Source organism: Dama dama, chromosome 27, assembly GCF_033118175.1.
Source record: "Dama dama isolate Ldn47 chromosome 27, ASM3311817v1, whole genome shotgun sequence".
In the NCBI taxonomy this organism is placed as follows: Eukaryota; Metazoa; Chordata; class Mammalia; order Artiodactyla; family Cervidae; genus Dama; species Dama dama.
In genome coordinates this window covers 54,548,027-54,563,960 of record NC_083707.1, presented here as the reverse complement: position 1 = coordinate 54,563,960, position 15,934 = coordinate 54,548,027, and the positions used below count along the sequence as shown (strand labels likewise).

Here is a 15,934-nt window from a genome sequence, read left to right as displayed (position 1 = left end):
CAGACATTTCACCTGGCCACAGAGCTTTCAGGGTTGATGGCCATGGGCTTAAGGGAGACTTAATATCAGCCTTTCCCCAGCCTCCATTGATAGGAGGAGGCCACAGAAGAGAGAGGGAAATAGCTGGACCTTCTAGTCCATATCTCCAGAGAGACAGTGCTGAAACTGGGGAAAACCAAAGGTGACGTTAAGATAATGGGATAGCACTGAACCAGTCCCCGTGGCCGGGAGGTACAGTTCAGAATTGTACATTTCTGGCATAGTGCCACATTGTTAGGCTCTGGAAAACGACCACAGGTGTCAGCCCCCACAGTCAGAGACAGACTGAGACAATACAGAGATCGGTGGGGCCAGGGTGAGGGAGTCTGAGCGGCGAGAGCTCCCGCTTTTCCCATTTCAAATGAAGCAACTCTAATCTTGTCTATTTTATAATATGGGGGGAAAAGAATATTCTGGAATCTAATATAAAGTTTGAGAAACAGCTGTTTGAGTCTGATGCTCTGATTTACAGATGGATGTATGAAGGCCCAGAAAGGGCATGGGATTTGCTGAAATCTTCAGTAGTAATATCAGAGCTCAGGCTAGAATCAGGGATTCAGCGCTCTGCCAGTCCACTTCCAGGTCAAAGTTGGGAGGGGAAGTGATGATGCACACATCATTCCAGAAAATGCCACAATTACCCCAAACCTGAGTAACGTGCTGCACGTGGAAGACCCTGAAACAAGGCCACTTTTGAGGTCCTGGTTATCAGCCTGAAAGACCACACGTTAGGGAGAGAGGACTTGATGAAGATCCAGATACGGGGACAGACTGCTATTTTTACACCAAGGGCTCTGTCCAGATTTATCACTGAAAGTAATTGAACAAAACATTCTGTTTTTACTTAGCATAAAAATACACACGTGCACACCCAGAAATGGCAGGGAGAATGGGTTTTTAAAGTGCCAACAGTATCGGGGCTGTGTTTCAGTGAGGTTGTAGATTTTTTTTTCCTTTCTTAAATTATTTTCCAAGTTTTCTACACGAGTGTATATTATTTTCAATTTAAAAGTGGTTTTTATTTTAAAATCGATAGGTTAGACATGTTCTATTTATTATAGCAGCAGTCTTTCTTTACCTTCAAGTTTAGCGAATCATTAAAACTGTGTTTTCTTCAGAAGAAACTACTTAATGTTGTTATATTGAGTGTTTAAATCTCTGGTTTAGCGGATTGCTGTCAGCTAATCTTATTTCCTTGAAAAGTTTCTGAAGGCTTATCCTTTCTTAAGGATCATTTAAAAACAAGTAGCAAAGCTGTTTTTCATTGGTGAGAAGTTTTTGGCTTTAACAAACCGGCTTTGCATGGAGGGGTAATGAAAACCCCTCTTTGCACTCTTAAAAGTACCTTGACTGTGTAGTGACGGTTTTCCATCAAAGGGACATTTCTCTAGCTAAAATTCACAATCAATTAAATGTTCCCTTTTAGGAGGAAGCCTGAGAGAGTTTTGAGTCCATGTATAGTCTACCTATTTTACATTTAAAATGTTGTCCTTGGCCCTAAATTCTTGTATGGGCAGTTTATGTGTATTTCCTTAATGTCCAGATAGAAATCAATATGCTAATTTCTAAAAGAACTGTTTAAAATGTTGGTAAGGTTATTCTTAGGATTATACAGATCTCATTGCAGTTCCCATTTTCCTATCAGCAGGCACAGCTGTTTGGTCTAGAAATGGAGGACAGGCTTCATCATCTCCTAATTATGAAGGACCTTTACACTCTTTGGTAAGTTTCATCTGCTCACCATCACTTTGGCCATTCTCAGGCCATGCTTCTCTTTTTCCACCCAGTTGGCTCTTTAAGAGTCTTATTTTCACTAATAGGAACTTGGGGTTGACATAAGCCCATGGGTTTTGAGGCAGTTATTAGCCCATGCTTATTCCTGTTTATAGACTGTAACCCAGCTACTGCTACAGGGGAAGCCGCAGGGCTCCTGCATGTCTAGAACCAGATAAGAAAGAGGTAAGAATCTGGGAAGGCTCATGGCCTGCTCCCCTTGTTGGGGAAGTACACGTGTGTCCGTGGTGAATGCCTCTCCTGGTGTGAGTGCTGGATTCCAGCTGTGCTGTGGAGCCCCAGCACTTGGAGAGTCTCTGTGTCTCTACTTTGCTTTCCAGAATAACGGGTTTATAGGAATTTTCTTCTTGACCTCTGAGTGAGAAGCCTCCTGCTTTTCCCCTCATTCACTTTGATTCTCATGGAAATCTAGTGATTTCATTAAATTTCTCCTGTAAGGAATCGCTGAAAACTTGCCCGGGGTGTAATGAATTTGATAAAACTCACATGATGATTCAGTGTTTGACACTCCACTCAGAGGAAGTGGCTGGGAACATGCCTGGGACAGCACAGCCCTGGGCGCTGTCTGGTCTGTGTGAGTCACGCGGGGAGGGCTGGCAGCGACAGGCTGTCCTTCGGGGTTGAGTTTCCCCTTTTTCTTCCCATATTTTGAGATGGAACATGGGGGTAAGCATATCTGTTAATTTGCCTATCTGACTTTATGTTGTCAGCCATTCGGGGTTTCCTTTCTTCCTTTTGGCTTATGATTTAAATGAAGAAAAAATCTGAAAATGAGAATACAGAGGTGGATTCTTCCTAGTGGCAGTAAATCATCTACCTCCTCTCTTTAGCCAATAAGATGACCACAGAGTGAGACAATCAAGCGCCATCTAAGCCCCATGAATCTGCAGCTCACATGCAAATGAACCATCGTCCTTACAAGTGTTTTTCTCCATCAGTTATTCTCGGGGACCGACTTGTCAAAGCTGGGTTTTTTCCAACTATGGAACTATAAAGACCAGGTTTATGTTTGTGAGGGCCTTCCCAGGGGGCGCTACTGGTAGAGAACCTGCCTGCCAGTGCAGGACACATGAGAGACGCAGGTTTGATCCCTGGGTCAAGAAGACCCCCTGGAGGAGGGCATGGCAACCCACTCCAGTCTTCTTGCCTGGAGAGTCCCATGGACAGAGGAGCCTGGCGTGCTGCAGTCCATAAGGTCGCAGAGAGCCGCACACGACTGAAACGACTCAGCATGCACGTAGCTTGGTTGTGAACTGCATTGTCAGTTCTGTCTGAATTCTCAACACTCGGGGAGGATTCCCGACAGAAACAGTCTCCACCAGGAAGTTGGAAGCCAGAAAGGGTGATAGGCACGTGGATTATTTCTTTTCATGCTCTAACTTACGCTCAGAAGTGTATTTCATCATTTCTGTTTTTATAGACTAAGAAGCATAGACTCAAAGAGGTTCAGTAACCTTTCCAAGGTCACTTCAACAGCAGGGCTGGGAGTTTAAGGGAAGCCCCGTAATACCAAAGCCCACCAAATCAGAAGGCTCTGTACCGTAGACCGACTGTATTCGACATACATTGTTCCTGTCAGTAGTGAATAATTTAGAAATTGTTTTCCTCATGCCGGAGAGCTGGTATCTCTGCTGGCACAGCCCATCAGAAATCAGAGTGGTTTCTAGCTTGATCTATTACAAAGAGGCACTAGAGTTGAAGACTTAAGGTTGCAACCCTGAGTTTACTGTTTCCTGGCATTGGGCGGTTAATTGACTTAGTTTCTTGGAGCCTCATTTGCATGTCTATGTTGGAAGGGATAATAATGTCTTTCCTGTTCGCTTACATGTGTAGAATGAGGATTCAGTGAGATGGTATCTTTTAAAGTGCACCCTGGAGATGGTTGTTTGATATCGTTATTGGTCACACTAAAGAAAAAAATACATGTCTCCATGTCCACTTTATGCATCAAAAACTATCATGTAGGCTTAACTAGTTGTGGAAAACTCAGATCCTAATGGCTGGGATGAAAAGATCAGTTGGTTTTTCATTGTATAAGACTAGTGAGTTCTATACTATAGTAAGGGCTTGGGAATAAATTAGAAGCTCCTGGTGAACAATTCATTTATGTCTTATAGATTCTTCAGTCTTGAAATCTACTGCTTTGATTGACAGAATTTTTGCAATTTTCTTCTTTAACTTAGTTTTGAGGTTCTGATACCCTCTAACACACACGCTACACACACACACAGAGGTAATAATCGATAGAAAGCAGGAAACCCAGGTAAAAATGGTTAGTACTCAATAGGAAATTGCACTCTGTATGCATTTACCTGTCCCTGATTTGATACTTAGCACTGTATCATGTGACTCAGAGGAAACCCAGGAAATATGCCTTCAAGAAGATAATTTAATTGGGAAACTATAAATAGGGCATCTTTCCATTGTTAATTTTTTAAAATCTTTAACCAGTACCTGCCAGAATGTTCCTTAAATTCAATAAATGTTTGGTTTTTTTTTTTCCTTTGCTAAAGTAAGTCTCAGTTCTTTCAAGGTAATGCAGTATAGTAAAACATATATACTTACGATGTCCTGGAAGAATTACTGACTTTGTTCACGAAAAATAAAATTATAATTATAGTATTAACAGTTTTCACTAGTTTTCTGGGAAAGTCACCATTTACTTTTATTATCATTTTAAGGACAATAAATTTTATTCAGAAAGCCAGAGTGTGGTTCGTGTCAACTCAGGCTTTACTTCTATAATCTACATCCATACTTGGAACTAAATCAAATTTCACATCACTTATCAACCAACAGCAAAGCCGAATTGAAGATCGTTTAGAAAGACTGGACGATGCTATTCATGTTCTCCGGAACCACGCGGTGGGCCCGTCCACAGCCATGCCTGGCGGTCATGGCGACATGCACGGAATCATCGGACCCTCTCACAACGGAGCAATGGGTGGTCTGGCCTCAGGGTATGGAACCGGTCTTCTCTCTGCCAACAGACACTCACTCATGGTAAGGGATGGGATGAAACTCTGGGATGCTAGTTAACATGAAGAATTAGAATTTCTAGCTCAAATAATACTGCTGCAACTTTTTCTTTTTATAAACAGCTTTATTGAGATAAAATTTAACCTACAATTCACCCATTTCAGTTTTACAGTGTACTTACTGTGTTCTCCATGTATTCACAAGACAGTGCCATCAGAGAGTAATTTACCCCCCTCTCCATCCTTCCCTCCCCAGCCCCTGACAACTAGTAATCTCCTTTCTGACTCTAGATTTGCCTGTTCTGGAATAAAAGTGGAATCCCATGGTATGTGGTGGTCCTTTCTGAGGGGCTTTTTTCACTTAGCCTAGTGCTTTCAAGGTTTATATATGTTTTGTCATTTAGCAGAACATCTTTCATTATTATTCCCCTCAAATTCCATTGTATAGATATACATTAAATGTATCCATTCATCAGGTGATGGATATTTGGGTTACTTCCAGTCTTCGGCTATTACGAATAATGCTCCCATGAACATTCATGTACAAGTTTTTTGTGTGGATACATCGTTTCATTTCAGTTACTTATAAACCTAGGAGATCCATTGCTGGGTCATTGCCGGTATGTTCAGTTCTTTGTGGTGACTTCAGCTAAAGGACCCAACTTACATTCATGTTACATTGCTTGGGTTTCACATGTGAATTGGTTGGATTTATTATTTTTGTTTTAAGAAGTCAAATCAATATCTTTTGCTTCTGAATATGGTGGTTTACAGTGCATAGGGTCACGGAGAGTCAGATACAACTGAGACAACTTAGTGTGCACATGGGAGGTAGAAATATAAGGTGTGTCTGTCTTAATGGATGATGTGGGACCATAGATTTTGAGTATATTGTAGTGTTACCACTCCCTATTTATGAAAAAGTATTTGAGTAAGGTTTAAGCAGATTTGCCCACATTGCAGTTGAAATTTCAATTTTTCCCGTTACTTCTGGAAAGGACTTGAGAGTGCACCCCTTTTTCAGGTGATTATAAAAGACTCAGCAAATCTCCCTAATGAGATGTTAAGTGACGACAATCAATGAGTTGACCAAATGGGTGAAGAACAACATGAGTACTGATTAGTGATGCTATGTAATTCTGCTCTTTACAAATGCCTGTCTTTTCAGCAAACACCTTAGTGTCCTGTTTTTTCCTTACAGGCTCTCAAAAAGTTGTGTGTATGAGGATCTGTTTTCCATTATCCTAAGCACCTCTTATTTAAAGATGATTCCAAAAGGAGAATGCAAAATAAGCACAGGTTATTCTGCAGCTCTTTAAGTTGTCTTCTTCAGAAGTATTCCTCTGCCCTCCTTCCCATTTCTCTTAATAAAAGATTAAGAGTCCCATCCTGAGCTATATATTATGAAAACCTGCAACCAATTTGAAACCAAAAATACTGGTTTATAAATAGAAGCAATGAACTCACTTCTAAAACGTGGAAAGATATTTTTGAATGCCAAAGCTAAATCTTTTTTTTTTTTTTTTTGCCTTTTTTGCTTTTCCTAGACTCTACCCTCAAAATTCCTCATTGAGTAAAAATTGTTTGTCTATTCGTGGCAGTTGCTAAGAGTTTAACAAAAGGAAAATCTAGATTTTAATTTAGCTTGGCCTCAGGTAACGTGCTAAATACACTGGGGATGCATATTATATGAGGTTTCAGTTTGTACAGCTCTTTTTTTAAACTATAATGTTTAAACAATACTGCTTTTAATTAAGAAATCTGGCTTTATTAAAAGCCAGATCTGTGACTTATAACCATTTCTGTATATCTGCTCTCAATCAAGAGAAAAATAGTTTAATTTCTGTAGCTGTGTTCGTTTTGCATATGTTAAACGGATGCAACATGCACCCAGGGCATTGCTTCAGAGACAGTTTTTTTTTTTTTCCATAAATATGTAAAGTTTGCTCTTAAATACCAGATGTAGGTTAAGTGGTTCTTTAAAATAATAAACTCTACGGAGATGCTTTTTTGGAACCATTTGACCTTTGAATTGCCTCCTCTTTGATTTGGAGGTGGTATATGAGGAGGAGACTAGAGTCATCTTTGGGGATGGGAAGTTAGACCAACGCAGGGGGAGGAGAACGGGAGAGAATGCTACACAGCAACAGAAAAGGGGAAATAACCAGCCAGTATCACACAGGAACGTCTTTGATTTTGAAAGGGGGAAAAAAATGGCAAAGCAATAAAATTGCTAGTTTCACTGATGAAGGGAAGTGCACACTCTCTCTTCTAAAGACGTTTAGAGTTCAATCAAGGGTGACTGCAGAGCTAGCTACATCCATAGCGCAATTCCCAAACCACAGTAGGACAACCTGCTGCCCTGTGAGCCAAGGGCGCCTTTACAGCCTTTCTCCTTTTTTCTCAAAAATATTCAGGGCACCCACGGCATCTGAGCTCCTCAGCCCGCAGCCCCAACGCGTGCGCAAAAGATCATATCCTCGTTTCTTGCCTTGTGCAAACTGGTATGAATTTTCAAACAAAAGCATCAGAACAAAGGAAATAGTTTTTGAATTTAGTCAGTCTGAAGCTAGCCTTTGACCATTTGATACATTCCACAATAAAAAGGAAGTTGAAGGGGAAGAGAAAAAAAAAATGCACCCTTCTTCCCCCTGAACAACAACAACAACAAAAAATAATTCAAGGAGGATGCTGGTAATGTTTTCCACATTTGAATTTTAATACATGAAACAGGCTATAAACTGTTGGCCAGCTGCAGTAAATAAAGTAGCAGTGGGAGGTACACACCGGAAACTTCGTCCGGCGCTGGTGGGAGTCTCATTCCCAGCTACACACCTTCGGTTGTTGTTCTGGAGTGGAAGCGAGTTGCAGTAACTTAACACCCATCCCGGGGCTGGTTTTGTTCTGAGCAAATCTCCTTTAGAACTCTCCTTAATAATTCCTTCTGATTAAAGAACAGATAGCTTTGAATTCTCTTGACCTCCGTCCCCTCCCTGTTTCCTCTCTCCCTGCCTTCCAAAAATCAAAACAAAATGGCTTGATCACTTGGAAGATGATAGAAGCATTTCTTTCTGCAGCAGCTTGCAGTCATGGTGGGGAGGACTGTGGTTCTGCCTGGGCTATTATGTTATCTCATTTAATTGCTAACATATTGTACTTAGCTTTTGATTCATAAAATGTTTTCCTTGGAGTTCTGAAGTAGGTCTTCAGTGAATTACTAAGTATTAGGATAATGAAAGGGATTTTTTTTTTTTTCACAGCAGCATGGCTCATAACACTCGAGCGAATGTTGATTCTTATGGGCTTTCTAGATGATATTATTTGGCCGAGCTCTTTTCTGCTCAGAAACCTTCCCCAGCTTTCCATTATGCACAAGATAAAGACATATGTCTTAGCCTAGCTTTTTAAGCCCATAACCATTTACCAGAAAGCCTTATGCTTTGCTATCCAATGCAGAAATTTTTCCAGCAAGACCAGCCTCTGCATGTGACCAGAACTTGACCAGAATGTCCTTGCTATGACTTGCTCTGTGTCTGTCTGGCTTGGCCTGCTCTAACTACTTCTCTCTCTCCATCTCATTCTCACCCATTCTCAAAGCTCTCACTCAAATTCTGCCTCTTCCAGGAAGCCTTTCCTTGTTACCGCGCCCTGTGAGAGTCATTTTCTCTCCTATTCTCGCAGCCCTGTGAAGCAGACCGTTGGCTGGGTATTGAGTTCACCCACTTGCGCATAGCTCAGTGTCCTTTGTGTGTGCCTGCGTTCACACTCAGTTGCTCAGTCATGTCTGACTCTGTGCAGCCCCATGGACTGCAGCCCTCCAGGCTCCTCTGTCCATGGGATTGTCCAGGCAAGAGCACTGTAGTGGGTTGCCATTTCCTCCTCCAGGGGATCTTCCTGACCCAGGGACCGAATCCGCATGTCCTGCATTGGCAGACAAATTCTTTACTACTGAGCCACCTGGGATGCCCTATACATCTTTTGTAAGTCTGACTTTTGCCTAACCAAATGGACTGTAAATTCCTTGAGTACCATGTATTACGTGTATCACATTTTGTTTCCCTCCCAGTAAGTAAATCATCAGTCAAAACGGAAGAAAGGAAACCTTCTAAAAGGTCTGAGTAGTTAGTCTCAAGTCAGGAAACTAGACTTAAACTCTGGGGACATTGACTCTAAATTCTGCGTTGTCTTACAATTATGAACATTCCTCAGACAAGATCTATAGTTCTATAGTTACACCTTTTAAGAACTAATTTTCAGTTCAGTTCAGTCGCTCAATCATGTGCGACTTTGCGACCCCATGAATCGCAGCACGCCAGGCCTCCCTGTCCATCACCAACTCCCGGAGTTTACTCAAACTCATGTCCATCGAGTCGGTGATGCCATCCAGCCATCTCATCCTCTGTCGTCCCCTTCTCCTCCTGCCCCCAATCCTTCCCAGCATCAGGGTCTTTTCCAGTGAGTCTACTCTTCGCATGAGGTGGCCAAGGTATTGGAGTTTCAGCTTCAGCATCAGTCCTTCCAGTGAACACCCAGGACTGATCTCCTCTAGGATGGACTGGTTGGATCTCCTTGCTGTCCAAGGGACTCTCAAGAGTTCTCCAACACCATAGTTCAAAAGCATCAGTTTTTCGGCGCTCAACTTTCTTTAGAGTCCAACTCTCACATCCATACATGACCACTGGAAAAAACCATAGCCTTGACTAGACGGACCTTTGTTGGCAAAGTAATGTCTCTGCATTTTAATATGCTATCTAGGTTGGTCATAACTTTCCTTCCAAGGAGTAAGTGTCTTTTAATTTCATGGCTGCAGTCACCATCTGCAGTGATTTTGGAGCCCAAAAAAATAAAGTCTGACACTGTTTCCACTGTCTCCCCATCTATTTCCCATGAAGTGATGGGACCAGATACCATGATCTTAGTTTTCTGAATGTTGAGCTTTAAGCCAACTTTTTCATTCTCCTCTTTCACTTTCATCAAGAGGCTTTTTAGTTCCTCTTCACTTATGTGGTTAGAATTCACAATTTTCAAATCTTAAATGTTGGTCAACAAGAAAGAAGTTTCTAGATATCTTACGGCCAGTTTCCCAAAGCAGCTCTCTACCCACATGTAAAGGTAAAGAACTTTCCTCCAACGTGGGAGCATGCTAAATTAAACCCTACATTGTCTAAATACTTTTTTTTGGTTTATCCTCTGTAAAGGGTTTTTTAAATTAACGCTTATTGGAGTGTAGTTACTTTACAATGTATTAGTTTCTACAGTACAGCAAAGTGAATCAGCTGTACATACACATATATCCCTTCTTTTTGGATTTTCCTTCCCATTCAAGTGCTTTTTCTTAAATCTAGGCATCTGTGCTAAGTGGTAAAAGGTATGAGCTCTCCTTACTAGGGTGGTCAAAGTAGTACATTTTAAATTATGAAGTTATTTTTCTTACCTTAACCTCCCAGTTTTCTAAGGGAATCAAAACAGAAATTTCAGAACCTGGGAGAATAAAGAAACAGCTGGGTTCATCACTATCCTGGTTAGAAACTATTATCCAGATATCAGTCCCTTCTGTGCCTCGGAGATCAATTCTGATCATCAGATTTGATATAAGTCAAAAATGTAAATCACTGGATTTGTGATAAATTATTGAAATGGCCATTTTCCAGATATGTCTCTCTGTTACTCATGCAGTATTCAGATCCACAAATGAGCCCTGAAAACAAGTCTTTCAGATGACCTCATCTCCTCTTTTAATGAACAAGAATGAAACCCACATCAAAAATAGCTTTATGTGGTTCTGTTCGTCCTCCTGATTCCTCCGTCAGTAGAGTCAGCAATGGTGGGATCACTTAGCTGAAAAGCTCCTATACTATTAATACATCATGTTAGTGTGGTTCCCAGATCCTTTTTACTTAAAGCCCATCTATTCATTTCAAAAACATTTACCAAGTCATTACCAAATTCCAGGCTGTGTGCTAAAACATGGTTTCTGCCATCAGGGGGTTCCCAGCCTCGTAGGTTAGGATATATATTTAAAAGCACACTACTGCAGCAGTGTCGTAAGACTCATCGGAGGGCAGGGGCCCAGCTCTGCATCACGGGCAGGAAGGATCAGGTTGTCACTTGGTAGGAACAGTTACCTCCTGAGGACCTAGTCACCTGAGATGCCCAAGGGGTGGGGGAGCCCTGGGAAACTCGCCACCTACCCAACCCTGTTCTCCACCACATCACCTGAGGCCTCTTACCAGACTCCTAGGTGACCGTGCGGCACACACTTCAGAAGCGATGGCTACAAGCCTGTCTTAGCCCATGTTCCCGCTTTTCAGTAATGTTTTTAGTGTGACTTTGGATTACAAAGAATTTATCAGAACAGTCAGGTGAAGAAGCACCTTTTAATTTCACCGACATTAAACAGGTATGAGAGCTTTTAACACTCAGGACTTAAGAAGATAAGCAGTTTAAATTAGTTCTGCTTTCACAGTTCTTAAGAATTAGGACCATTGAATTTTAGGGGCTGAAAGCACCACGGAAGTCATTTAGCCCGTTACTTTTATTTTACTGCGGAAGACTGAGGCCCCAAAAGGGGAAGTGACTCAGGTATGGATACTGTCTGGTTAATGGCCAAGCTCGGATTAGAAACCAGGCAAGCCAGCAACAAGACCAGCACTCTCTGTACTAAAGATTACACTGCTGCAGCCAGCTTCCTCTCCAGCCCAGTGCTGTAGCAAATTCAAAACTGTGGCTAGTGTTAATAATACATACGTTCTATTAACTAATGGAATCCAAGAAAACTCTTTAGTTGCCCCTTGGCTCTTTGCACCATGTTGCTATCTAGTTCTGCCAGTCAGCTTTGGCGACAGGAGAGTTCATCGGGCGCTGATGTGATTCCATGGTCAGCGTGTACTGGTACATCGTAATGGAAGTAGCAGTGGTCAGAAAACTGTTTCAACATGGACCTCTTCAACAAATCTATGATCCCTAGAGACTTAGGCATCTTCAACCTTGTTCCTCTTCGGTTTTCAAGGATTTTCATTCCATAAGTTTCTGTGTGTATTTGAGCACATACTTCATTTGTAAGCAATTACTACCACAGTCTCAGGGACCTTAAGAGATCATCTCCATCAGAGTCCCTCTATAAATTCCCTGCCAAGCAGTGAACAATTCTCCATTAGCCTCCTTCCTCCAAGGCTAAGTAGCTCTAAATGACCACAAAGCCCATTTCCATCAAACTATAGAAAATTCTTCCTTATGCCCAGCCCAGATTAATATCCCTGAATGTGAAGTTTTTATTTTTCTGCCCATTGGAGTGACCTGTGAATCAGCTCAACAAATACTTGAGTAACTTTCAACTGTTTGAACATAGTATGATCTTTTTTTTCTTTTCTTCAGGCTAGACATCTGTATCTTCAAATATTTATCCTAAAGTTCTGACTCTGTCACTTTCCACCACATTCTTCCAAGTTTAAAAAGAATGCTCCCCTCAACCCCCAGGACGTTTTAGTCTGTAGAATCTCAAAATTTGAACACAGTGCCCAAGGAATCATCAGCAGGCTTGAGTGGTGGTGGTTATTCATTCATTCAGTCATATCCCAACTCTTTGCAACCCCATGGATTGCAGCACACCAGGCTTCCTTGTCCTTCACTATCTCTCAGAGCTTGCTCAAGCTCTTGTCCATCGAGTCAGTGATGCCATCCAACCATCTCATCCTCTGTGCCCCTTTCTCCTCCTGCCCTCAGTCTTTCCCAGCATCAGGGTCTTTCCCAATAAGTCAGCACTTTGCGTCAGTTGGCCCAAGTGTGAGAGCTTCAGCATCAGTCCTTCCAATGAATTTTCAGGACTGATTTCCCTTAGGATGGACTGGTTGGATCTTCTTGCAGTCCAAGAGACCCTCAAGAGTCTTCTCCAACACCACAGTTTGAAAACATCAGTTCTTTGGCACTCAGCCTTCTTTACGGTCCAACTGTCACATCCATACATGACTACTGGGAAAATTATAGCTTTGACTATGTGGACTTGGATGGATCTATCTCCAAACCCATTCAGTATCTATCAGTACCTATTCAGATCTATCTCCAAACCCATTATGTCTTCAGAAAAGGCCACTCAGCAGCATCCTATTGGCAGTATTTGATGACATCATCATCCTGCTGCCAGATATTACACTTGTAATCAGCAGAAATCCATCAGCCAGCCCCATGTCAGTCAGCCGGCTTTGTACACTTGCTGTTGTACCAGTACAAAACTCCACGTAATGCCTTTCAATTTCACACAGCAGCCTTCGGTCTGTTCCAGCGTCTCCTTTAGGTCCTCATTCAGTCACATTTTCTGTAGCTCTGCTGTTGGTAGATTCATCACAGAACACAAGGTGTGCCTCATCCCCATGAATGAGGTTTATCCAGAAAGACTTGTTCTTCTGCAACAGGAATGAGTTGGAGAGCTCATTGCCTCTCTTTCAGAACATTTAGGAATCATCTTTTAAACTGCATGTTATAAGATTTCACCCAAGATCTTAGTCTTCAATATCATCTATCTATAGCTTCTATGTTGAATTTTTTTACTTTAATGAGGATATTTGCCTATCTGTAGAGTTCCACCATCTCTCCTAATCTCCACAATTATCAAAAATTTCTGAAAGCAGATTAGCAACCTTAACTGAAAGGTTTTATCTGTATCCACACTGTACTTTAAGAAAACTTGCGGGGGAGGGGGAGGCAGAGAGGAAAAATAACTTGAAGAAATTCTGTTTATATATATATATATGTTGTAAAATTGTGTCAGCTTTGTTGAGCTATTATTAACATCTAACATAGGTAAGTTTAAGGTGTACAACACAACACTTTGATCCATGTATATATTACAAAATGGTTACCACAATAAAGTTAATTAACACCTGCCACCTGCATTCCCTAGCATAATTCAGACTTTTTTTTTTAGTGGTGGTGATAACTTTTAAGAGGTACTGTCAGCAACTTTCAAATATATTATACAGTATTGTTAATTACTGCCTGCTTGCCGTATATTACCTGGAGATGGAAATGGCAGCCCACTCCAGTATTCTCGCCTGGAGAATCACACAGGCAGTGGAGCCTGGCGGGCTACAGTCCATAGGATCACAAAGAGTCAGACCCACCTGAAGCCACTGAGCATGCACACCGTGCATTAAGTTCCCGGAGCATATTCATCTTAGAGCCGGAAGTCTGTCCCCTTCAGCCAACATGCCGTCATTGCCCCCAGTCCTCAGCAAGCACCATTCTACTCTCTCATTTCTTTTAGTTCATTTTTTAGATTCTGCATATTCCTGAGGATATGCAGCATTTGTTTTTCTCTGTCTGACTTATCTAGACAAGTTCTCTTGCCCTTGGACTAGTTACAGCAGTTTTAGAATCCTGGAGTTCACCATGTGATACTTTTGCATTCGTTTAAGCACCAGTCAAGAGGTTTTGAGTCCAGCCATTTACTGGCTGGAGACCACTGAGTCTCCACTAACAACCCCTGAGACAGGTGGTCCGGCAACTTGTGTGCCCAGATCTCACAGCACTGGGTCTAAATTAGGTATATCCTCTTTTTCTTCCCCTAATACCCATTTTACTCAAACTCAGGCCCTATGACCTAGAAGTGAGACAGTCCATAATTTAGAAGATACAACCTGTGCATTTAAAAAAAATAATATTACCCTCATTTTCTCAGGAAAGCAGATTTTCTGAAAAGAATCTGTGTTGTATAGATTAGAAAATACACAGATGTTTCTCCACTCATTCTGCATCGTCTCTGCTTCAGATCCTTGGGGGATACATACATGTGTGAGAGAAAGTTTCTGAGCCCACAGGCCTTGAGCTTTGGGAGGACAGTAATATGAGTGTGTGCATAACCAACTATCATGCAGGGTGGAATGATCAAGTAACCAGAAAGAGATGTATTAATCTTCTTTTGTTACCCGAACATTATTGACCAGAGATGTATCCGTATTCACTTACGTAAATCGCTGGCCACGGGTGTTCGTTTCTGCAGAAATCCCCTGGTCGATAATGCGTTAAGTGACCTGAGAAGTGATTCAGGAGAAGGGCAGACCTTGGCCAGCCTTCAGGATGCCCAGGGAAAGCTTCCTGGAGAAGGTGTCATTGAGCGCAGAGTAGAGTCATTATTGGCTTTCAACAGAGTCAGGCTCGACGGGGCATTACAGAGCCATAGAATAAACAGGATCCAAAAAAATACGTGGAAAATCGAGGGTCCTCTGTGCCCAAATGGAAGGAGGAAAAGGGCGCGATGGTGCGGCGCGCCAGGCAGGCTGCCGTGGGTGGGAGCCCCCCTCGGAGCGCGGCAGCTCAACAACTGGCTCGCATCTTTCACGGGGGAGCCCACAGGAAGAGAGTTTTCACGTGTATTTTTTACATCCAAATTAAATCAACTCATGGAATTTTCCACCCTTAGGAATTAAAGTAGCAGCTCATGAAGTAATTCAGTTATGTCATTCATACCAAAACAGAAAATACTGGAGCAACTTGGCACCGTTTAAAAGCCAAGCCTAGGCCTTGGCCATTTTATTATTTTTTTCAAAACCTGTGGCTGTTGTGTTATTTTAACTTTTATTGGGGCTGCAAGTTTTTTTTTTTTTTTTTTTTTCCCAAAATCAAAAGTATCTTCATTGCTTAGAAAACAGAAGTGTAAAATGGATTTGAAATAAGAAGAGGGTTTCGGCAAAGTAGCTTTAGGAGTGAAAACTGGGGGTCGGGGGGAGGGGAGGAAGAAGCTTTAACGTTGAATTTCTGAAATGCAAGGATTCCACCAAATTGGTTGACATTCACAGTTGTGCATAATGATAGCTTCCTCTAGATCCATAAATCAACTCAGAACTATCAAGTTGAGTTTAACCAAAAGCTCTGTCCAATATTAGTTAAATGAGATCTTTTGCATTGTCCTGATACAATAGCCACATTCATTTTCAAGCACTTAATTGGATGTATTGTCAAAAACCACAGTGTTGAATTTCCACATTTTAATTTCACATTTGCCTGCTCCCCGGCTTCTGCGCAGGGACGGGTCTGGTTTGGAGCTGCAAGTGTGTGAAAGTTACTGGAGAACGGTCGTCTCTGGGTAATGTTTCTATAAGCCGCCCAAAAATTTTCCCCCTGTAGTCTAG

The 15,934-nt window shown here is 41.8% G+C and overlaps 1 protein-coding gene across 28 annotated transcripts in view; it reads left to right on the top strand.

Annotated features, from left to right (window-relative positions):
* Positions 1-15,934, top strand: part of TCF4 (transcription factor 4) — a 378,467-nt gene that overhangs the window by 340,231 nt on the left and 22,302 nt on the right. For 23 of the 28 annotated variants that reach the window (XM_061131188.1, XM_061131173.1, XM_061131175.1 and 20 more), the window contains 2 exons: positions 1,685-1,761; positions 4,633-4,836. In XM_061131188.1, coding sequence (XP_060987171.1) covers positions 1,685-1,761; positions 4,633-4,836 — 281 coding nt within the window. The remainder of the gene's footprint in view (positions 1-1,684; positions 1,762-4,632; positions 4,837-15,934) is intronic. The other 5 variants (XM_061131202.1, XM_061131186.1, XM_061131177.1 and 2 more) reach the window with 1 other exon arrangement.